General features: G+C 57.4%; 1 protein-coding gene across 4 annotated transcripts in view; it reads right to left on the bottom strand.

Annotated features, from left to right (window-relative positions):
- LOC117642785 (hemicentin-1) overlaps window positions 1-23,383 on the bottom strand; it is a 205,769-nt gene that overhangs the window by 103,057 nt on the left and 79,329 nt on the right. For 3 of the 4 annotated variants that reach the window (XM_034381325.1, XM_034381326.1, XM_034381324.1), the window contains one exon: window positions 1,510-1,623. In XM_034381325.1, the coding sequence (XP_034237216.1) occupies window positions 1,510-1,615 (106 nt within the window). In that variant the 5' untranslated portion in view covers window positions 1,616-1,623. Of the gene's footprint in view, window positions 1-1,509; window positions 1,624-13,142; window positions 13,258-23,383 lie in introns of those variants that run through there. The other variant, XM_034381327.1, reaches the window with a different exon arrangement.

Here is a 23,383-nt window from a genome sequence, read left to right as displayed (position 1 = left end):
TCCCCAACAGGCTCGCACCACACTCACTGCGCAGTTCCTCATACTCGAACATTATTTGTCGAGGTAAACTGGGACGCGTGTGAGTGAAAGCTTTTTGTCCTTGTCGCACCGACGGCGGCGCCAATATTTGCACGGGCAAAGAAAGAACGCAATGACAGCAAACACATTGACGGGCGCTAGACCTGACCTTCCTCGGAAAGCTCCAGGTGGCGACTGCGCCACTGCCAGATGAAAGGAATGCAAACTCTTCCCCTCCCCCTCTATCTCTCACCGTTTTGCAGGTATTCGCCTGCATAAAACGACCCGACTTACACTAAAAGCCCCGCCGTTTTCGTCTGCGGTTCGTTTCTGTTTGCCGGCCCTTTCGTGCACTGACTGTACTTGAAACTCGCCGAGCGGAAGCATCGCTCGATTGGCTGCCGACCGCAGAAGGTCAACGTATGGTTATGCCCCCCGTGCGGCCCTCCGGCTGCACCTGGCAGGCCCGGCACAGTGAAAGCCGGCTCGGCTCCGACCGAAAACGGCTCCAAGAGGGTGTGCAATGATGCAACAACAGTGGCCGGCCGGTCCGGCCAGCGCGGCGAGGCCAGCGCGGCGAGGCCAGCGCGGAGCGGCGGCGGAGCGAGCGAGCGCCACACCGCGCCAACGGCGCCAAGCCGGAGCCGTGAACCGCAGCCCTCTTTATACAGCTGCTCAGGGAGCCACTGATCCTCCCCGCAGTGCCCCGCGGCTGTAACGGAAAAGTAACGAAACAATCGCACACCGCCGTGCTGTTCAGGCCAATGGAACGAAAGGGCCTGCCAGTGTCCGAAAGGCATTACAAGACTTCCCAAGAGCGTCACAGTTCGGTCGCAGACCGGTCGCAGACCGTCCGAAGGGCATCACAAGGTCATCTTAGCGATCTTCTTAGCTATCCTCTTGGCGCCTCATCTGTTACCCTTCACCTTCTCAAAACTATATTAATTTCCCTGGTTGTAAAAATTACCCCATGAAAAAGAAAAATTGTTTCGAGAATTCTCTCCGCGACTCTCACATATGCGAAATAGGTCACGTGAAACTAAATTATATAATTAGCGAAAATAAATGAAAAAGAAAATGGAGCGGCGGAAATGTGATTTACACTGACGGAGCGAAATGGGCACGACGGTGGTGCGGCCTCGCTGGCCGTGTTGGCCGTGCTGGCCGCGAGCCCAGTGCCCTGTGGTGGTGTGCGTCGTTGTGTGAAGGTGACCCCGCTGCGCACCTGGCTCTGCAGACTCATTCCGAGAGTCGTTTTCGTCGCTCTGTCCCTCTCGCACACTCCACGGCGCGTCCCGTATAGGTGCGAGAGAGACAGAGCGACGATAGCGACCCTCGGAATCAGTCTGCTGGCTTCACAGCACACCGCGCCCAAATTGGAGACCGCGATGAAAATAATGTCCCCCGAGCCGTATGGGCCTGACGCGCTCGGTTTATCTAGTTTTCGATCATTGGCTGGGTTCGCGACAACGCGGCGTCACGGGGACTTACCTTTGTCGACGGTGGTGGCGTGCAGCAGCGTCGGCAGCGCGGCGATGAGCAGCAGCCTGAGCGCCGGCAGCAGGACGCCTTGTCCTGGCTGCAGGACGCACGGCATCGTGGATCCTGCGAAAAAAAAAAACCGCGGTCAGTCAACCAGTTCACTTTGCGTCAACTTTAAGCAGTTCGAATCTAGACAAGAAGCCAGACAGCTCGCTCCATGTTCCTTGACAGAGTCACCTTGGCATGCACGCACGCTCTGATGCCAGATAGGCCGCCGTGCCACTGTAATGCAAGACGGGGTCCTTGGAGGCGGGCGGGGCTCGCACGTACGCCCCACATGAGTAGTCGCATCGAGCGTGGGCGGCGCACTCCATGCCGACGACACACACATGCACACCGCCACCACCACCGCCGCCAGCGTCCTCCGGGCCAGGTAAGCCAGCAGGTGGACAGAATGAGGCTGCGTCACTGGCTCAAGACAAACGCGTGCAACCTGTCCCGTCCCTCGCAAGGGCCGAGGAGGGCCGGCACGGACGCAGAGGGAGGGGTGGGGGATGCGGCAGGCCCAAGAGGCAGGGACCAGAACGGCAATTGTTGTTCGCGGTTCGGGCACTCCAACAAAGATCTTTGTGCGAACCTCACAAAGAAAAGTTTGCGTTCCCACCAAGTTTTTTGGGCACGTGTCAGAAAATGTTTCAGAATTCATGTAATATTTCTTCTTTTACCGGAGAAAATACTAGGTTCGTCCCTCATTTTCTGAATGTCTTGTGGTGTTGCAACGCGAGGTGCTCAACATCCATGAGCCAAGTGCAACAGAACGCCCCGACGACGGAGCGAGCGAGAAAGCAAGGCAGGGTCTGATTCCAAGCTGTCGAGGCGTGCGTGTGCGAGTCGCCAGCCTCACAGTGGAGTGGCAAGGTAGGGGGTGCAAACACGCCCCCATCGCTCTCGGCGTCCTGGCGTCCCGGCCTGACGTCCCGGCGGCCTGGCGAGGCGCGGTGGCGGCAGTGGCGCAGTTACAGCGTGACAAATAAAGGTACGGCCTGGCTTTTAGTGGATGGAAGGGATGTGGCTGAAGTCCCCGGCGGCGAGGCGCGCACCGTCGCCATGCCGCGTTGACGAGCCTGCCGAGTAACGAGGCCAGGTACTCAGAGGCGACGACGACCCCCTGCAAACAACTCGGCGGTGTTGGTATGCGAGCCCGCGCCTCGTAGCAGTGCCGTGGCATGCCGCCCCCCGACGGACTGGCCACCCGCGGCCGTGGCACGGCGACCGCCGCCGATCCAATTTTAAGTCCTCAGGTCCCCAAGTGCATCCTGATTCGCTTTGCTTCAACTTGCCCGAGGCGCCCCGCCCGGTCCTGCTTCGGACGTGAGGGTCGCGGACAGTGCCGGGCAGTGCCGCGCACTCTCGGCGCGGCGGAGTCGCATTCGAAAGCGTGCCGCGCCGTCCGCGCGTCCCGGAAGACGAAGACGGAGGGGAGGGGGCGCCGAGATTAGGTCGGCAGCGCTGCGACGGAGCGCCCTCGTTATAATGCGCGTCTCATAACCGTGAAAATGCAACTATATTAGAAGCGCAGCGGCAGTGCGGCCGAGGCGCCGAGGGCAGTCGCGTCCTGGCGTGGCACGGCGTCATGGAGGCCAGGCAGATTCCCCCCCCCCCCATCCCGAAGCCGCTTCTTGGTCAGGCCGTTCCATCCCGGCCAACTTGGCGCCCTCGATGACGCGGCCCACAATAAGGGCCTCGCCTTTTGACCTCCTCATCTCCCCTCCCTCACTCTCTCTCTCCCTGCTCGCCTCTTCCCGCTTTCCTCTGTGGACTCGCTTCCTTCCTCCAGGCAGCTCCATACACGGCCACATTTTTTCGCGCAGATCAAATCTAGCCCCCAAAAATTGCTTGGGGATGGTAGTTCTCCCAGCGCTGCTCCCCCGCCCCCTGTCTCCCCCATATACACGTCGCACTGGTAGCAGCGCTATCCCCCCCCCTTTCCTTTTTTCATCCCGGGGCGCCAACTTTCATGCCAAGGTTAACGGCACGAGACAATTTTCATCGCCGACGCGAAATATTAAATGAAGAAAAGGGCGGACCTAAATCACTCAATGCGCGTTCATCGCTGGGCAATCTCTCGCGCGCCGCTTTTAAAGTTTTGCGCCTCGGCGCCCGCGTGAGTCTCGCCTGGTCTCACCCCGCCGGCCGGATCGGTGACCTTGCGCTGCTCGCGCGGACCCTGGTGCTTCATGCTCTCGCGATAACCGGTGGACGCTCTGCCTAGCGGCCAAGTGTGTGACGGCGATGGACTGGATCCACCAGCGGACGACGCCAGCGGACGACGCCTCGCAGAATCGGCTTACGGTTTGGCCGGAATCGCTGCCTCAGCGTGTCCGGTGCCAGTGGCAGGCCGCCCACTGCGCCGCCACCCCGGCCAAGAACGCCGAAGCTCGTTTTTCCGCATGACCTGGCCCCTTGTTTGCTGGGCCCCGCGCGTGCGTGTGCGTGCATTCGTGCTTGCGTGTGTCCGTGTGTACTCATGTAGGAGTGCAGGTGTGTGTGTGTGTGTGGGGGGGGACGTTTGCCTGAGTGGGTGTGAGTGGGTGTTGACTTCGGATAGGTAAGTGCGTTTGTATGTGTGTATTGACCCCCCATCTCTCCCACACACGTTTTGGAGGGGGGAATGGAGTTGGAGGGGACAGTCAGATGGAAACAATCTAGACATCGAAAAGCACGATTATTATGACTATGATTTCCAGCCTTCTACCAGCGAACCGCCTTTCCCAGTCCCCTGCCGAAGGACCCAGAAATCACAAAGAAGGGGGGGGGGGCTGCGCGCTGCTATGCGAGTACATGTGACGAATGGCGGTGCTAAGCCGCTACAGGCGGCGGTGGCAACGCGCGCCGCGCATTTGAAACCCGGTTTATCCCGCTCGGCAGGCGAGCCTGTCTAGTCTAGCGGCAACGCTTGAGCAGCTGCAGTCTGGCTCATGAGCACTTGGAGGCGTCTGTCTGTGTCTCATCGAGATGGCGGCCGCGAACACCTTGGCTTTCGGGACAGCGGGAAGTGGGTCACGGTGCCCCGGAAGGGCGCTCCGCAGAATTTCGAAAACAGGGTCTTCTTTCCTGCAGTGTGCTATCGCTAAGGCGCTCCGCAGACTTTCGAAAACAGGGTCTTTTTCCTGCAGTGTGCTGGCGCGAAGGCGCTCCGCAGACTTTCGAAAACAGGGTCTTCTTCCTGCAGTGTCCTAGCGCGCGCTCTCTCGAGGGTGGAGGGCTGCCGAGGGCGGCCCGCTCAACGCAACGCGCCCGCTGCGCTAGTGCGCTGCAGCACCTATAAGGGAAGTCGTAATCACCGGCCAATCCCAGCTGATGAAAGCAATGAGGGGGACTTCCCCGTCTCATTACCGAATCACGCAAATCAGGGCGCTGCAGACGACAAAAAGCCCGCCGTTGCGCGCACCGGGTGCCAACCCTGGGCGCACCCAACACACCACTGGGCTCGAACGTCGGGCAGTGGATCTTTCTGGAATTTTTAAAGGAGTTTGGGCAAACACAATGCGGACTCTCTGCGTTTCCCTTAAAAAATAAATCCATTAGAGTCCTAATTCATACAACGCGACTTTTTTTAAAGGCCAGCGAGCTTAAATGTAATCCCGCGGAATCCATTGGAGATGCGTCGGCGGCATGCGTGCCTCGCTATGCGCTGGGAGTTTGAGCCCTCCCGCTGACGCGTAGTTGCCGCATGGCTGAGCTACCACTAGCGCTAAGCCGGGTACGGCGGTATGGCGGTACGGCGGCGGGTGCCACAACCAAATACTCTGCGGTGAGTAACCGACTGGGCGGCAAGTCGGCTCGGCAACTTCCTCGTCATCAGCCTTTGCTGCGGCTTGGTGGCTGCGGCCTGAGCCTGCCGGGTAGGGATGGCGCGGCTCCGAGGTACTGACCGCACACCGCAGGGTGCCCTTGCCGGGGAAGTCCCTCGGATAATTAAAGTTCCGTCGTGCAGTGATTCCTTTTATTTTCGGTCAAGGAATAAACCCCTGGGCGATTCCATCGGGGGCAGCCGGTAACAACTTCAGGCCCGGCAAGCTAACTCGGTTGGACCGCGGTCAGTGACCCCGAGCGCCTCGGGGCCGAGTCGGGCGGCCTGCCGGAACAGTGTAGTGCCGAGTCTGACAAGGCGGAGGATGGGCAGCTGCTGGGGGATGGCTAGCATGGCTAGTCGGGCGCGCAGAGGGCTCCAGAGGACCGACACCCACTGCGCCGGGCCGCCCCACCGCGCACCAGTCCGGTCAAAACATTAATAATAGTCCGTCGAAATTTATGCCGCGCAGAGAGCACACTCCCACGCGCCGGGCAAACGTCACAGCACGGCTTTTCTAAAACGGTCGGGAAGGGGGGGCTCTGACCCCTCCCCCTCCCCCGCCAGAGCCAACCGCCGCTCCATTTCGCGGGCTTGGCTGCTCGGCTGCGCGAGGCTGCGCGAGGCTAGCTGGCCAGCCGGGCTAACGGTGGGCCACCACAATGGCCGGAGCGGCCGGAGCGGGCAGCGCGGGCAGAGGCTCCGACAGGAAATGGGCTGTGGTTGGTTGTGGACTCTGCGGCTTACAGCGGCGCCAAAATATAACGAAAGGGCAGCGCGCCGTTTTCGCGACCGCCAGTGTAGCGCGTTCGCAGTGCGCTGGAAGCGCGTCGGCGGCCCCGCTATAGCGCGCTAGCGGGGATTGAGCCACTCACGCCATGGAGGCACTGTTCGGAGTCGGCATGCCGGCTCGCGTGAATATATGTCCAGGGGCAAGGATTTCGGCTGTTTCAAAAAATAACTTGTGTCTCAAACTGCTTGCTTTCCATTGATGTTGCTTCTAGCAGTGTAATAGACTGTCGGGACCGCTTGCCGTTGTGGTCTATTGAGTTGCATCGAATGCCGATAGAGTAAATGGATGCAATCATTTTTGAATGCCGCATTCTCAACCACCCGTTGTGTGCGGCGCTGCACACGAGGCCAAACAGCGCAGCGCAAACGCGGCCCAGAAAATTCCACAAACAACAGTGAAACAAACAACAACTAGGGTCCTTGGACACTGAAAAACAACAATGATCGCCAGGGCGGCGCGCGGAAGGGAACGATTATAATGGCGTCCGATTTATGGCGCACTGCTAATTCCACCGCACGACGCACTTACGTACCGCGAATTACGGGCTCAGCGCGCACGAGAGCGAGAGAGAGAGAGCGCGCGCTTAAGGCTTTGTGTGTGCAGCGGTTCGGCTCGACTCTGCTAAGCAGATGAAGCGCCCGCCGAGTCGAGGATAGGCAGCAAGCAGCACAGCACTGCAGACGGGTGTGTCCGACAGACCTCCAACGCTGGCGTAGCCTCTCCTAGAGTTACAACGTGACAGCACGCAGAGTAGAAACAACCAGATCATTTCTCCACCTTAATGTGATTGCTGCATCCCACATTTTTCGTGCAAATTTGAAAGCAGTGTGAAAGGGCTGAGCGCGCGCGGCGGGCAGGTGCACGTCGCAGCCTCCTTGAGTCTCAACCCATGGAAATACCAACAAGAAAGGCACACCGAAAGAGGGAGAGAAAGGCAGAGAAGGGGTGCGAAAGACTGAGAGAGTGTGTGAGAGGTAGTGTGGAGGGGAGGGTGTGTGAGGGAGAGTGGGACAGGTCATTGTTCGGGAGGAAGCGAACGAGCGGGTGGACTCCACCCGGCCGTCCTCTCCCCGGTCCCCTCCCCCGCCCGGTCCGGCGACAAAAAGCTGAAACAACAATGGGCCAGCCTTTGTCGCACGGGTGGCAAATCCCTGCCGGCACGGTCGGCATCCACTTGATCCGAGCGCCACGGCCGAGCGCGCCCCGCGTCCAAATATTCTCGAATATCTTTCTCCAGCCGAGCCGGCGGGCATTTTAAGACACTCCGCTCATGACGTCTTCCTCGTTCTCACGGTTGAACTTACGTGTGAGGACCTAAGTCGTCCAGAGGTATGAAAATACAATCCACCCAGGTCTCATAAGAGAGCAGGAGCGAGCTGGAAGGCTCCAACGCAGAAAATTGGGAAATCAATGACGTCAAGCACATTCTTCGGAGAAATCATTCACCCGGCGCTGTTTTGACGTATCGCACTTTGGGTCCACTTCCAGCTCCTGGTGCGCTGCCAGCAGCAGAGCAAGGCCGGAGCCGGGCCGGAGCCAGGCCAGCGGCAGTCGAGACCCAGGCCCGAGGCCAGACGCACGTCCACCTATAAATAAGTCCGACTGCAATGACGCGGCCGGTGATGTATTGAGACGGAGCAGCGCAGCGCGCCGGGCCGGGCCGGCCGCCGCAGTCAGACAGGCACGCCGTCAGGCCCCGGCCCGGCCCCGGGGAACGCATGGCGTTCCCAGAAGGCGGCGAGAGTCCCAACCTCACCTGGGCGGGGACTCGGAGCCCCGTCCCCGTGCGGACAAAGGCTTCCACCGGGCAGTCAAAGGGAAAACAAATTTAAAGATAATCAAGCATTACAAATAGAAAAAAAAACGGAATCACAAAAAAAAATATAGAAAAGTGAGTATTCCCTTTAACAAAGTAAAGAAAAGAAAAGGAAGAAGGGAGAAAAAAAAAGCGGCAGCCCCGCCGGATGATGAAAAGCAATTTCCAATCCGAAAAGGCCCCCAAAAAAATTAAAAGGGCCAGGCGTACCCCTCTCATTGGCGTAAAGACTCAAGCGGTAAATGGGGGAAAAAAAAGGAAGGTCAAAAAAAAAGGGCGGCCCGGCCGGTGATAACTAGCGGGCGTTTCCCCCGGCCCAAAATTAATCGGGCCCGAGAAAACGAAATTGGCGGGGAAAAGCACGCCAACAAATTTCCCACGTGAAAAAGTGGAAGGTTCCCCGAAAAAAAAGGTTAGCCGGGGGGTTTTTATTGCTAGCCCCGGGGGCCGCGGCAAATGGCAGAGAAAACGTGGTGGGGCGAAAAAAATGCCTCTGGAAAGGCCGGGCGTGAAAAATTGGGGGGGACGAGGGGGGCGGCGGGTTTCTTGTTTTGAGGAGGCGGTGCTTGAGGGCCGCGACTGGGCCGTCCGGGGGCCCGGGGGAGTGGCGCTGGAAAGGCAACGGGGTGAAAATGAGGGACGAGAGGGCGGCGGGTTTCTCTGTTTTACGAGAGAAGGCGGTGCATTGAGGGCCAGCGACATGCCGTCTTCGTCCCGGGCGGCAGAGTGGCGGGAAACTTAATAAAACCATTAACTTTGGTACCTTAACCTTGCTTCTACCCAACGTCTTTTAAAACACCTAATTCTGGTCAGGACGGTCTGTGAAACGGCGAACTTCAGCAAAGTCATGAATTTAGGAAAGATCGTTTTTATATTCGTCTCCCTGGGCAAAACAATTGTATCGTTCACAGTGAACACCTTTTGTCGCTTCGTCTGTTTGGCAGTGCCGACTGAGTGGCGGGGAGGCGGCAAGTTTGCCCAGGATTAACTACTAGCACCGCGGCATTGGATTTGAATTTGCCGCGCGGAGCGGCGCCGCCGAGGTTTGCCGAGCAATTATATTTCACTGCGCGCCGCGATTTGAATTGAATATTATTGTGGCGACCTGAGCCTCGCGCTGCCGCCGCCGCCGGTGCCGCCGGTACGGCGTACGACTCGGGATAAGCCCGAGATGCGTTCGGGACCGAGTGACCCGGTTGCGCTCCCCGGAATACATTGGCAATGCATGAGCAATCTGCCTCCGCGCGCGACGCAGCGCGGCCCCCCTCAAGGACGCCCTCAAGGACGCCGCGGTGAACGCACGCCCACAATTATTCGGAGTGGGGAGCAGCCGCGGGGTCTTCTTCCTTATTCCGACCCGAAGTTGTTGGCGACTGACCACGGATGCCCCAGACCAGACTGCCCGGGGCAGGACTGGGTCAAATCGCCGCGAGGAGTTGGGCGTGGATATCAGCAGCGAACAAGGTGTAGTGTGTGGCTGAGCTAGTTGGTGTGTGTGTGTGTGTGTGTGTGTGCGCGCGTGTGTAAGTGTGTAAGTGTGTTTGCCACTGTGGGCAGACACTGTGTGGGGTGAGTGCGCTCAGACAAACGGAATTGAGTTACCTTATTCATGACGCGATTCCAGGTCCCCCCGCGTCACTCCAGCCCACTTCGTATATTCTTCACTTACCCACTGCTTGCCTCCGCTCCCTTCCTTCCTTTCCCCTTCCTCCATTGCGCATCCAAACATACAGCCGTTGACTTTCACTTTGCTGTGGGCGCGATAACGAACTCAGAGGGGCAGGTCAAGCACAGCTCGCTGGTTAGAAACGTGTTTTGTTTTTGTTTTTACAGGTAATGGGGCGTTATTGTTGGCCTGCTGCTCGGGGTTCTGGACGGACGGGCGGCAACGCGCACCCCTGCAGCTGAGCCAGGCTCAGTCAGCTGATCGGCCCGAATGGCCCGAATGGCCGCAAACACGGGGAAGAAGCGCGCTCGGCTTCCGCACCATTAGACGCGCTTTAATTACAAACCATATCACAGCGATTCCTGATTGGGAGAAAAAGAGGAAGGGGGAGAGGGGGCCGTAATCAGTGCAGGGAGGGGTACGCTGGCCCTACTTATGGTCTCGCCTAATTTTTCGTCTTCCCTGCTTCATACTGTAGTTAGGCTACACAGATAAATCTTTAATCCCGCCAACCATGGACACTCATTTCTGGAGATGATATATATGGTGGTAATGACAACCATTACACTGTGAATGTAACACCAGAAATGACATAGGCTTCAAAAATCCAAAAATTGCAAAAACATTCAGTAAGGATACGACTGCACGGGAGCGTTTTTGGGAGACAAGTAGATGGATCGCTGGGCTGCGCCGGCCTGACTCAGCGCGCCGCGGGGGGCGGCTAGGCTAGGCACGGATACACAAAGGGCCGGGAGCAGCGAAGAGAGAAAAATAAACAAAAGCAAACGCCAGAGTGCATGGGTCAAAGGGAACAAGGCGAGCGAGAGAGACGCCTAGATCACACGCCTGCAGCGGAGCGAGCGCCGAGCGGCGGCAGCGCGCTCCTAAATTGCAAAGCGGTCACCAAACAGCACCTGCGCGCCCATCCGCCTGCTTGCGAGCTCGCTGCGAGGGGCGCCTATCTGGGACCGGCAAACGTCGACCCATATTCATCTGGATGACACACACACACACGCACACACACACAAAGCACACGGCCCGATGCACGTCACGTGTGCAACGTAGGGCCCTTGGATGGAGATGGCACGCACGCAGCGACCAAACTATCAGGAGAGCCGCCTCCGGCGATCATCGTAACTGCTTGCTGCTGCCAGTTCACCTACACTCCAGTGAATAGAAACGCCATCATCTGACTATTTACTCACGCAATTTTGCATAATTGTTCGTTTTCAAGATATTGTTGGGAACGGTCGTGCACCATGAGGAATGCTGGATCCGTCCTCCTCGAAGCAACGCTTCTCGGTCCAGGCCACTGCCACGGTGCTGCCAGCTCGCTGCAGGCCCAGTCAGCCTCGGGCTGCGTGTTCGCATAAGCAAGCTTTAGTTTATCGGCCGAGCTATACCATGGGCCGCGATGGGATGTGGTCGTCTGCCTCTTTTTTCCGCCTTCCCCCCCCCTTTTCTACGCGGAAGTAGAAAAAATCGTGGCATGAGTTTACGTTCCGCGGTGCACGGTTCGCGCGGGAGGTGCAAAAAAGCGGTGATAACGCACCGAGCCTCTTCAAAGTGCGTCCCGGACCTCTTTTTTACGCCGCGGCACGCGCCCCGCAAACGCACGCACAGAAAAAAAAGCGGACTAGTAGAAAAATTTTCGCAGTTGCCGTTTTTGTTTTTTTTTGTCAGTGTGGGTTGAGAGGGAGGGCAGCCTCGCTCAGCGGCACTGCGCCACCATGCCGGGCATGTTCTTGTCGCAATGACCGCGCGCACCAAATTTCAACAAACACAAGCGAAATTAACCCCGAGCGGCGGAGCCGGGCGGGGCGCGCCACTGCGGTGGTACCGTACCGCTGGCACCGCCTCCTTCCTGGGGGCTGCGTTCAAAAGCCCCGGTCCTCTATGAAGCAATACGGAAGGCATTCCGGGCGCTGCAGCGTAAAAGGGGGAGGGGGAGGAGGGGGTCGAATTGAGGGGATTCCGACGAGAACAAGGGGGAGTGAAGGCTGCGCGGCAGCAGTAACTGGGTCGGGTTGCGTCAGGCAGCCGCAGCGACGCGCGGTCTCCCCGCCGCGCCGGGGGACTTAATTTCGAATCAACCGTCGGGGGAAACGGAAAATGAAAAGACAGGAGGCTTGGAAGAGGCAGAGCGAGCCACCTCGTGCGCGCTGACGCAGCAAGGTGGCGCCTCTTCCTGGACAGCCCTTAATTCCATCTCAAGGATCACACCTGACATGCGACGTGGTTTCACTCGTCTTCTAAAATTCTCCACGTGCTCCTCAAAGGCAAGCCACTCCTTTGGAATCAAATTCGCCTGGGCCAGTGAGCATCGCAGAGCGAGAGTCGTGCGAGGAGTGGCGGTAATGACAGGAGAGAGTCGGAAGACGTTGCTAAGGGGCCGTGACGTCCGTGAACAATGCCACTGGCTGCGGCCATTCGCTGCGTCATGACTAATGGCGAGCCAGCCGGGCCCAGCGGGTGCCAACGTGCCAACACGCCCACGCCAGCGCGAAGCCGGGGCGGAGCCAGCGCGCCAGGCCGGCAACATTCCAAAGCCGACCGCCCAGGTAATCTATCCCCTGGAGCTATGCCGTCCTGGACAGCCCCGCGGCCCTGGAGCCCGACTGGAGGGCTGCCTCCGCGTTCCAGCCTCGCTCCAGCGCCGCTCCGGCGCCGCTCCGGCGTCCGGGTGTCCCGCAAGGTACACTGCTTGGAACGCTAATTAGCTGGATTGGTCGTTAAGGCCTTGATGCACGTCAGTGGTTTCGTGCCGCACGGGTTTCGGAGATGTTTGCTGTGCACTCCGTGATGTGGAGTCACTGTCTACGCTGAATAAATGAATTTTGGCCGTGTGCTCTCATTGTGTGAGTTCAAAAATTACGTTTCGACAAGGAGAATTTTTTTAAAGACATTCTTTTTTCGACTGAGTTTCTCGGATTTCTGGCTCTAAGTTACGTGCCACGGTCTCGTAAGTCTCTCCGTTCCTTCTGTTGGCTCTTACACAATCCCATCTTGGACCTTCAAGGCCGAGCACACAGGAAGAGAACATGAACAAACCGGAGAGTCGGACTGAGCCCCGTGCGCCACCGAGCATCGCCGGGCGCATGTCGTCCGTGCGCCATGCTCGCGCTGCTGGCGCTGCTGCCGTTCGCAGATGGCTCTGACCCAGAACAGAAAGGCAGGCCGGGCCCGAGCCGGGCCGGCGCGGCGCACCCCGCGTATTGTCACAAGCGGGCACTTGAGACTCGCTAGTGGGGCGCAGTTAAAGGCCGGCATTTGCACCATGCAGGATGCAAACAATGAGCGTGTGTGTGTGTGTGTGTGTGTGTGTGTGTGTTTGCGCTGCGACTGTGCTGTAAAGGGATACAGCGGCGGCACGCAATGGGTGCCCTAGTGGTATTGAAGACCTCCTCGGGGGCCTCGGTTTCACTCCCACTCTTTGCCTTTGCTTGGAGAGGACCTTTCCAAGGTTCCGGAAATAGTTAGACGATATGTGTCTCATGCACGTTGGTGTGCTCACGCGTTAAATTGCCAGCGACATGTGAAGAGCGGCGCACTGCCTAGGGCCTCCGACGGCAGCAAACCTGAAACAAGGCAGGAGAGAGACAATGTCGATTCAATTTCCAGTTCAAGGGGATCTCAAGGTCGCAGAAGGGGAGGGGGAGGGAGTGACGTAAATGAAAAGGTGTGTATATAAAGACGTACGTTCCTCACATGTTTTTAGTGCCATATTGCGGAGAAAATGGTACGAAAGGGGTCCACTTCTCAATACATTTTCCTCTAGCAGATTAGGGTTTTTTTCGTATGGAGTTTGACTTCACAGCACAAACGCCAGGGCAGCGGCCTGACGGGTTTGTTCACCCCCAGTGTTTTGTTGTGTGACCGGCCGGCCGGTCGTCCAGGCACCTTATGGGATTATGAAAATAACAATTTCCTAATCTGCAGAATTTCACGGCTGGCCGGACACCGAGGGAAGCTCGGGGTCCGTAATACCTCTTGGGCGACCTTGGCCCCGCCGGCCTGGCGCCCCGGCACCGCACTTAATTAGCGAAAAATAAAGTGTCTCGCAAACGCGCCTTTGAGAGCTCATTGCCGGGCTGAAAGGAGGAACGAGGTGAGAGTCACTCCGTCGCTCTCTTTCTCTCTCGCACTGCCTGATGAGTGCGTCAGAGAGACAGAGAGCGCGACGATGTCGCGTCCCAAAGCGACCAGTGCGTCCAAACGACGGCGGCCAGCTCGCCGCGTTTGAAGCAGAAATTTGATATCCTGGCCTGGAAAGGCTCCGGAAGGCGCTAAGAGGCCTCTGGGTGCCTCTGGGCCTCGGCATGAATAAGCAGCAGTAATTGCTCCAGGTCGGCACGGGAGCGGTCCAAGCAGGTGCGGCTGCGAGCGGGGTGCCTGCAAAACGGAGTCGCAACCTATCTGCCATGCGCTCCTCCGCTTGGCGAACTCTGAACTGGGTGGTCATCGGACACAACAGCGTACTTGCCGCCGGTTACCCTGCTATGACCGGTGACCCCAACTGTCATCGCGGCAAACGGCGCAGCGTGTGCATTTTTAGCCGGAACATTTGCATGCCGTTGCGAGACTGTCACGCGGCACAACAGCGCATGTGGCGTGGGAGCGCGCGCCCCATGCGTTGTTCTGTCAGGCGGCCAGTGACTTGCAAATGCGCGCGCGGGGACCCATCCCAGCAGAGCGGTCGCCTGGAGGTCCACTAGGGTAAATCCACTCTGGATTTTTAGAGTTTTGTCAGAGTTGCAGAGTTTTGCTCAGAGTTTCAGAGTTCAGGTCAGAGTTTCAGAGTTCAAGTCAGAGTTGCAGAGTTACGCTCAGAGTTTCAGAGTTCAGCGTCAGAGTTGCAGAGTTACGCTCAGAGTTCTAGAGTTCAGCGTCAGAGTTGCAGAGTTTTGGAGTCCTTGATTTTAGAGTTAAGTGTTCAATCCAGAGTTCCAGAGTCCGGTTCACAGTTTCAGAGTTTGAGCCATCGTCTGAGTTTCAGAGTTAGATATTCCAAATGACGAAGCCATACTGGGGAAGTTTTTGTATTTTGATGAAAATTGGTAGGTGTCATCTATGGACTATTTTACTAGGACAGTTTTAATTTCAATCTGATCGGATAGTATTGGCCCGGTATGCTGAGGTACATTTGATGGTAGCGAAAAATGGATTGCAGATTCGGCTCGGACTCGATTTTTAGCCCCTAGGGACACTTCCAAGGCAGTTCTAGACCAAGCACTGTTCAAGATATTCTATCATTATTAAGACTCTGAAACTTAATGCTGGCACCTGACAACAGACTCTGGATAACACTCTGACATCAGAAACTCTGGATAACACTCTGACTCTGAACTCTAGATTACACTCTGGCCTTTTAACTCTGGGGTGCGCGAATTTCGTGAGTCTCTGGTTCAGAGTCTCTTGTAACTCTGGAATAAGTCAGAGTCTCAGAAACTCTGAAAATTTCAGAGTGGATTTACCCTAGTGTCACGCGAAGAGGCGCATTCCTCGACGTCGATGACCAACTTCCAGTGGCGCTGCACAGGAATTCGGGCTGCCGCCACCGCCAAGGACACGAGTCGTGTTTAAACGAACCACTCACAACAGCGTCCGGCGGACGCAGTGCTGTGCTGGTATGTCCCGGCCAGCGCGACCTCGATCCCATTGCAAAAGTGCCCGTCACCGCCCTGACAGCGTGCCCTGCCTACACTTTCGATGAAGTTTTCATTAAGGCAACTTGAGCGGCCAAATGTACAACTGGAGACTGAATAAAATTTACAATCTACGTCTCGGAAAATTTTTGAAGTTGCCAACAAAAAAGGCAGTATGGATTTTGGCAGTAGTGAATCTGACGTTTAGGACAAACTACTTAAAAATGAAGATAATTTACTGCCGTGCCTGAAAGTCCTCCTCCGCCCTACCCTTATAGCCCTCCACTACTATCAGCGTTTCCAGGCCGACGCACTGCCGCGCTGCCGCACTGCGAGGACCTTACCCAAGCCAGCACCTCTGGAGGGGCCGCGAGGCTACGCGAGGCTACGCCCGTGACCCGCTGGCCTCCAGGAGCCGTTGCCAGCGCCCTGTCCCCTTCCCGCCGTTGCTCAAGTTACCGCCAGATTTAAATTTGCGCTCAAAGTCACCCGGGACGCTTCAACTCGAATACGTGCGCGTCCCCGGGTCCTGGCCAAAGTCCCACACAGACCGTGCTAAGCCGCAAAGACAACAAAGTTAGGCAGTGACGTTTCGCTCGAATTTGCGGGTTTGCGGCGTGTTACTTTACCGGGACAGTGTAGCAAAGAGAATTTCGTGCACCGCCTTTATACAACTCGATAGAACTATACATACCACACGACGGTCAATTGACAAATCACTTCTTCCTGAGAATAGTTTGCCAATATGCCGGAAATAGTAAAAATTTAGAAATGAGTATCTTTAACTGTGCCTTGGTCCGCATAAACGGGCTCTGGCACTGGCGCCCGTTGCGGCGGGGCTCTGGGCGTGACTGTGCCCAGTCTGGCGAGACAGCAGAGGTGGGATGACGTACAGCAACACAAGCCAGCGGGATTTGCCGAGGCTTGAGCCTTCTTTCCAGGGGCGGCTCGGCGCCCCGGACCGAAGGCCCAGACCGAAGGCCCGAAGGAGCCCGTACCGCGGCCTGGCCAGCGAGATCAGCAGAACACGACGAAGCCCCTTGCTTTTCCCACGCTGCGTGTGCTGGTGGGACTCTGCGTGCGTCTGTGTGCGTGGGAGAGAGCATGTGTGTGAGTGAGGCTGCCCTGTGAGCCCCCTTGCGTAGCGACCGTTCGATCTGATCCTATGCGGCTGAAATTTATTGGCAAAGCGCCTTCGATTAAGACGGCCTATTGTGCTGCCCGGGGCGGACCGGGGCGGACCGGGGCGGACCGGGGCACCACCGCCAGAAACCATCTTCGCGAGGCTGGGGCCGCCGCCCTGCTGTGCTGGCCCCTGCTGCTGCTGGGCTAGTCGGATGAACGTCGCAGGAATTATTGAGCCCCCCAAGAAAAGCAAGAGAAAGTGCCCCGAGTCACTCGCACGCAATAAAAGAAAGCTTCCTTTATGTCGAGAACGGATACCTGCAGCAGTTTATTGCGTTACGCCAGGGCGGTGTCTCTGGCCGCTCCATCCAGGGGTCCATCAGAAGTGGGTAATTGGTCGTGCAGGGCAGCCCAGCACACCCACATCAATCTGTCGCCCCGGCCACAAACAGTGGGCCTGAACGCCTGCCTAGGCGCAAACGCCTCCTGAGCTCTGGAGTGCTGCAGGGGGGCCCAATTGAACACATGGTAACACTCAAGGATTCCCCGTCGTAAGAGGAATTCAGAGGTACTATCATGCGTTGGATTCAAGTCCTACTCTAGAAGTTTTCACAGATGAGACGTACTTAAAAAGAGCTCCAAGGTCCTTGTCATCAAAGCGGGAATAACGGGCTGCCAAACCACTGTGGACAAGGTGGTTTTGAGACCAGCAGCGTCGTGACAACCGCATCATCAAGGGCTTTCATACCCGTGGAAGTACCGCCGCATCTTCAGCTTTCGTTCCGCACTGGCGCGAGAAGGTTCTTTTATGATTACGGCCAATTGTCAGTGGAGCAGCCAGCCTGACACTTCCCCTGGTGTCTCCGCCAAACCGGGGGGGACGAGGAAGGGAAGCGAGTCACGAGGAGGCACGCGCATTTCTCGCCCCAACCCGCTTCCATTCGCCAGGCCGACTCAATTTAATTCCCCCAGCCTTATCGACAGTGTGGCGCATTTCAGTCGTCCGTACACGTCGCGCCGGCAGACACGTATGCCAATGATGCAAGACACCTGTCGCCGGCAGCCCGCCGCCTCGCCTACGCCCCCCACCCCCCTCCGCCGGCAGTGCCACCTCGCATCGCGCATTTGAATATGACAAGTCCCTCCCCTCCTTGTACGCGTGACGAACTGCTCGGAAACTGCTAACATTCACGAGGATCAGACTCCTTGTGTGCTGAGATTTGCTCACGCGGTTTGTGGACACTTTACCTTACACCATGAGACTTTGATTTCAAGTGCACGGCAGTGCACCTTTAGGTATTCAGCGTATCAGATCAATGGGGTTTCGGTACCGATCAATGGGAGTCACGGTGCAAGCACTACCACAGACAGACGGGCAGCACAGCCACAGGGATTGGATGTCAACAGCGTCCGTTACTCCTCGCCAAAATAATTGATGAGAGCCACAAGGGTAAAAAAAGGTAGAAATCCGTGGAGGTAATTCCAGTTAGCAGCATCAGGCTGATCACCCCGCAGGGTTTGTTTACGTTTCGGCCTTTCCCTCGCATGCTAAAGAGTGGCCCCGTCATTAGGTTCATCCCCGGCAGACCATTACAGCCAAACAATCAGCACAAGAAGCGTATGCAAACGAGGCCCCCACATAATCATTTGCCAATCAGGCCGGCCGTCCCAGATGGACGCGGGGTCCGTGTCAGTGGCCAAATGTATACACTCGTCGGAGCTTGCTCTTGTTGTTGTGTCCACTTATTGGCCATCAACCACATGTAGCAATGCAATGCATCAGTGGCGTGAGGGAAGAGAGACACGCCATTCAGTCCGAGATTTTGGGATTCAATTTTTCTGTCCACACAGATTTTTTTTCTAGCGTGAGCTGGAGGGGCTGGAGCTGGAGCCCCAGGACCGCGAGACGCTAGCGAGACGTCGCCCAATGCAGGGCAGGCCGTTTCCAATGCTTCCGGGTAATGAGCGCGCAGACGACGACACAGACGGGCGCCGCCTGTCCCCCCCCCCCCCCCCCCCCGAGTCCCTCCCCGGCCTGTCACTTTCGATATTGGCCCAAGCGGCATCCCCCCACCCCCTCCCCTTCGAACTCCGTTCTCTTTCCACAAACCGAGCTACATATTACCCCCTTTCTCGCTGCCTCTAATGCTGTGGCGGTGGCGACGCCGTGCCAACACTTCCATCAGCCGCCGTGCCGCGCCGAGGGCCGAGCCTGCCCGCGCCCCTCGTGTCACTTCATGTTACTCCCGGTGGCAACATACAGGACTTGGTGGGCGGCGCGGTGCTGGCCCTCGAAACACGATAAGGCAGGATCATCCATCCGTCTAGGTGTCTGTCTGTCGGTCTGTCTGTCTGTCCGGTCTGTTCGTCCGTCGGCCTGTCTGTTCGGCGAGTGGGTGGGGCGGGCGGACGTCGGGTACCTCTGCAGCTCCCCGTCGATTGATTCTGGAATCGTGAAAGGCCCTCGCGTCCAAGTGCACTCGAGTCTGGCGCAGGCCGTCGCGAGGCGAAATGACGGAGCCGTGTCATCGTTCGAAACACTCGGGGCGCCCCGGCGAAGCTCTGCCTGGCCTGGGTCATTTGCCGGGCCCTGGAGTGCCGCGGCGGCGGCCTGGCGGCGGCAGCGCACGGCCAAAGCAGGCGCGGCGACGCCACACCTCGCTCCCATTCCAGCTTGGAGGGCCTGCCTGCCTCGCCGGGGCCTGCTCGAGGGTGCCGCGCTTCAACGGGGCGAGCGGTGCAAACTCGTCGGGAACGAGGTGCGGGCTGTGATGGACCTGCTTCGCGCCGCCACACGCTCAAATGGCGTTCCTCTGACTCGCTGCTCGTCCCTTGGATCCCACTTTGTATTTACGAGCCGGCCCTAGATTTCGTCCTGGTTCACAATCAGTTCCGCGAAAGCTTTATACCTTTCGGTTACGTTTGCTCCGAAGATGTTCGGACCAGCAGGAGGCCGCTTGCGTCGGGCGCCCCTCTCCCCTTTCCGACCTCCCCTGCACCCCTCCGCTGCCCCTCCGTGCCGCCGGGCCCGGCTGGCACTTCACCTTACCTCACTATCTATCCCAATCCCATCCCATCGCATCCAGGCTGCCTGGCCCGGTCCTGCCGCGCCCCGCCTTGCCCCGCCTGGCCCGGCCCAAATCCGCTGTAACATACAATTTCCTTTGGCCCGCTCGACGTTTTCCGAACGATATTGCGAGCCGCCGCGGGTACATCTCACTGCACCCCCTCGAGCGCGCACTCACATGCACACACACACAAGCAGACGAGGCCGAGTGGAGTGGCACGTCTCGTAAAGCACTCACTAGTGTGACACGGGTCTTTAGCGTCTCTGCAGTCGTTTTCCCTGAGTGCGAACGCGTACAGGTGTTGTGTAGGGGAGTGCGTGTGTGTGGGTGTGTGTATGTGTGTGTGTGCGCGCGCGCGCCTCCCATCTCTATTCAATGAGTACAGCGGGTACGTGGGGAGGTACCCTCTGAATTTTTAATGGGGTTCTGGTGCCTTAAAAAGCATTCACCGCTTGAATTGGTTTTCTTTATAACGTCCCACATTTTATCTTATTTCCCGGAAGACGATGGCTGCGCTGCTCTTCCCCCCCCTCTCTCTCCCCTGCCCCACTCGCCTGGCAGGTGGGCAAACAGCGTTTGGCTGCGACCCTCCAATCCACTTCATTTCCAAGAAGGCTGCCTGTTCACTTTGATCGATGTTGGACCCGGCCAGACCCATTGTGAGGTTCGACTCCGAAGAAGGCGTGGTGGCACTGCCGGGGCTGGCGGGGCAGGCAGGGCTGGCAGCCACCCGGCGGCGGAGGCTTCTCTCTCGCACTTCCTCCATTCACACGCTCGGGCGCGACGAGGACGGCGGCGGAGTCACACCGTTTCCGAAGCGAGTTCAAAACACAAACACAATATTGCGCGAGAGGGGCAGGGGAGGGTCCGCTTGGCTCTGCCCCGTCCCGCCCCGCCCAGCGGCGCTTAGCCCAAACACAATAGTGTTTCCGGAATACATTTCCGGGGCTGGCGCTGCGCCTTGTGAGCAGCAACAACAGCAGCAGCAACAACAACTACAGCGCCACCGGTGGTGCCTACTGGGGGCCCCGCGCCGCCCCGCGCTCGCAGACAAACGGTGACGCCGAATTTGGACTAATTCGCGACGGAAGTCAAACCAAGTCAGACGTGGAGGCAAGGGGCTTCCTAGCGGCAGGCTCATCGGGACTGTGAGCGTCTCGCTGTGGTGCACAGGCGTCCTCCGTTTCTGAATATATCCCTGTAAATGTGAAAAAGGGTGAGAGGAGTAAGGGGGATGTTTTCTTGGGCAGTGGTCAAACCCGCTCCCTTCCCCCCTCCGCCTGGTTTTGATACTATTAATGCGGTGGCGTGCACGGAGGCATCCCCTTCCAGGGAACGCATGTATGCAGACGTGCAAACACACACGCACACACACACACACACGGAAATAGAACAAACTGGTGGGGGGCATAAGTTAACATCAACATCGCCCGAATATTTATCAGCCCGTCGTCGCCAGCGCCACACGGTTTGAAGTCCACATTTTGGACACCCGACCCGAGCTCCTCCACCGTAAAAAAGAATTCCTGCAGAGAGTTGGTCTTCCGCGAATTCCTTTAACTTACCCATCAGTAAATTTTAAAATAAGTCGAAGATAGAAGACAATTTTTTTCAATAGAAATTCCACTTGCTAGGTTAGTGTTCAGAGTAGTGGGTAGTTTCGGTAGTTCCTCTCTTTGTAAAACCAAAAAAAAGGACAAAATACAACAAAAATACTTCTTGTGGAGTTGCACAGAAGGCAGTTAACGCCGTTTCACGTTAAGACTCGGGAAGCATTCCGCTGCACGCACGCACGTCGCGCTGGCCGCGCAGCAGAGCAGGACATGCCCATAAATAACGCACTCTGAAAGGGAGTATGAATAATAGGTCGCTGTGACACTGTTTATGAATACAGAGCAAATTTATAAGAAACCAGCGCGCCACTTCATCTGCCGACACGCTTTTTTCTAAATGTGTTTCCCCTCCAGTTGTAGGTCGTGGATTCTCGCTCCAGGTCTCGTCCCTCCTCACAACTCGGAAAAAGTGGAGAGGGAGAGGAAGAGAGAGAGACAGAGAGAGAGAGCACGTGTTGTTGTCATCTATTCTCGCTTCGGGGCATTTTGATATTTAGAGAAGAAGAAAAGTGCCCTGGAGGTCTCACCAGTGAGACTAAAGGAAAGGGAGGGAGACAGAAAGAGAGAGCGAGGATAGTGTTGGGCGAAAGAGAGGCAGTCAGAGAGGGAGAATGAGAGATAATCTGGGGTTGAGCTGTGTGGCATTCTCCTGGACGGCAGAGCGATTCGGTCCATCAGTGGAGATATACTACTCAATCACACACACACGCGCACGGCCTTAGCCTGATGGATCTGCAGTGTCAAGTGTGAGAGAGAGAGACTGTACGAGAGGAACGGGGAGTGCGGAAGCGGGGAGGGGGGTTGAAGAGGCACATGTAGGTCATAAGGAAGAGACAACAAGGCAATGACTTCCTGTGCGTTTGCGTGGCACCAGGACTCTTCTTATTTCCACACCCCAGCCGCTTTTTCTGTGCCTCAACGTCCAGTGTACCCGGGCTCGGCCGCGAACCGGAGAAGTCGCACCGCTCGGTGTGTGCACGGGCCGCACCGGCCCGGATTTGCCGGCCGCACGTCCCACCATTTCCCCGCGAGGTTTGCCGTGATGACTCGGGGCTCCGGCCGAAGCCAAGGCAAACGAGGAGGAAAGGTAAAGGCAGGAGGGGGGTAGACCGAGGTCAGGGCGCGGCAAGGCACGTGTGGAAGTGCGACACGTGCGCGGGAAATTCAAACAGAAATTATTTGTCGTGGATCGACGGCAGTCTGGCCTCGTCATCCGGGCAAAACAAACTTCGGGACCTGAATGGCTTTCCAAAGAGCGGCCTACGCTGTGTGTTTGGAGTCAGCAACGTCCGTGTCCTCCTTTCGCTTTTCGTCCACCGGCGCCGCCATTTTGAAATTTGTTTCCTTTCGCCGGGTGTTGGTCGCTGGTTCGGAATAGCAGCTCGCCGTCTTCCGCTTCCCCCCACTGTGCGCGATACGGCTTCCGGAAAATAAGCAAGTTTTCCCACGAGCGCGGTAATTCCTGAAAAGGTGGGCGGCACCGTCTCCCAAATTAGATGGAACAGCTCCGCAGCGTCGCCGGAACACCAGCGCCAACTTGACTCGCCCATCCCGAAAAAGGCCCGCCGCCGTCGCCGAGAAGTCGTTTTCCATTTCGCTTCATTTTCGTTCCGTTTTTCGCGCCCCCTCCCAGCCGATTCCAGGAACGGTCAGGCTGGCCGGGCGCGCCCACTCCACGCACGCAGTGCACGCAACGCGGTGGATCGGCCCGCATTATTGATGAGGTGCAGAGAGCCAGGACGGAGTGCGCGCGGAGTAGTGCGGGATGTAAACACAAACAATTTATGTAGCCCGATAAAAATCTGTTGGCAGGCCGGCAGCAATTCGTCTAGTGCGGCGGTGAGGCGCGGGAGGTGAATACAGTGTCGGCGTGCTGATGGTGGAGGTGGCTGGTGGTGGTTGGGGGGGAATTCGGGGAACCGGGGCACGGCGGGCAGCGTCAGAAAAACAGTGTGCGGGCAGCGGTTAAAACGAATGCATTTAGAGATTCAATCACTTTTTGACCAACTTTGTGAGACTACTGACCCTAAACTAGCTGCGGTCAAGGCATTTCCCAGGCGGGGCATGAAAAGGTAGGGCCTTAAGAATACCACGGCGTTAAGGAAGGCCTTTGACCGCAGCTAGATTGGACGCAGTGGCCTTCCAAAGTCAGCAAAAAACAATGCGTTTAGAGATTTAATCACTTTTTAGCCAACTTTGTGGGGCTACCGGTCCTAAACTAGCTGCGGTCAAGGCCTTCCCCAAGCGGGGCATGGAAAGGTAGGGTCTGAAGAATACCAGGGCGTTGAGGGAGGCCTTTGACCG

The sequence above is a fragment of the Thrips palmi genome, unplaced genomic scaffold, assembly GCF_012932325.1.
Source record: "Thrips palmi isolate BJ-2018 unplaced genomic scaffold, TpBJ-2018v1 HiC_scaffold_16, whole genome shotgun sequence".
NCBI classification, from domain to species: Eukaryota; Metazoa; Arthropoda; class Insecta; order Thysanoptera; family Thripidae; genus Thrips; species Thrips palmi.
The sequence above is the reverse complement of the archived record's forward strand: the minus strand, read 5'-3'. Positions and strand labels throughout refer to the sequence as shown.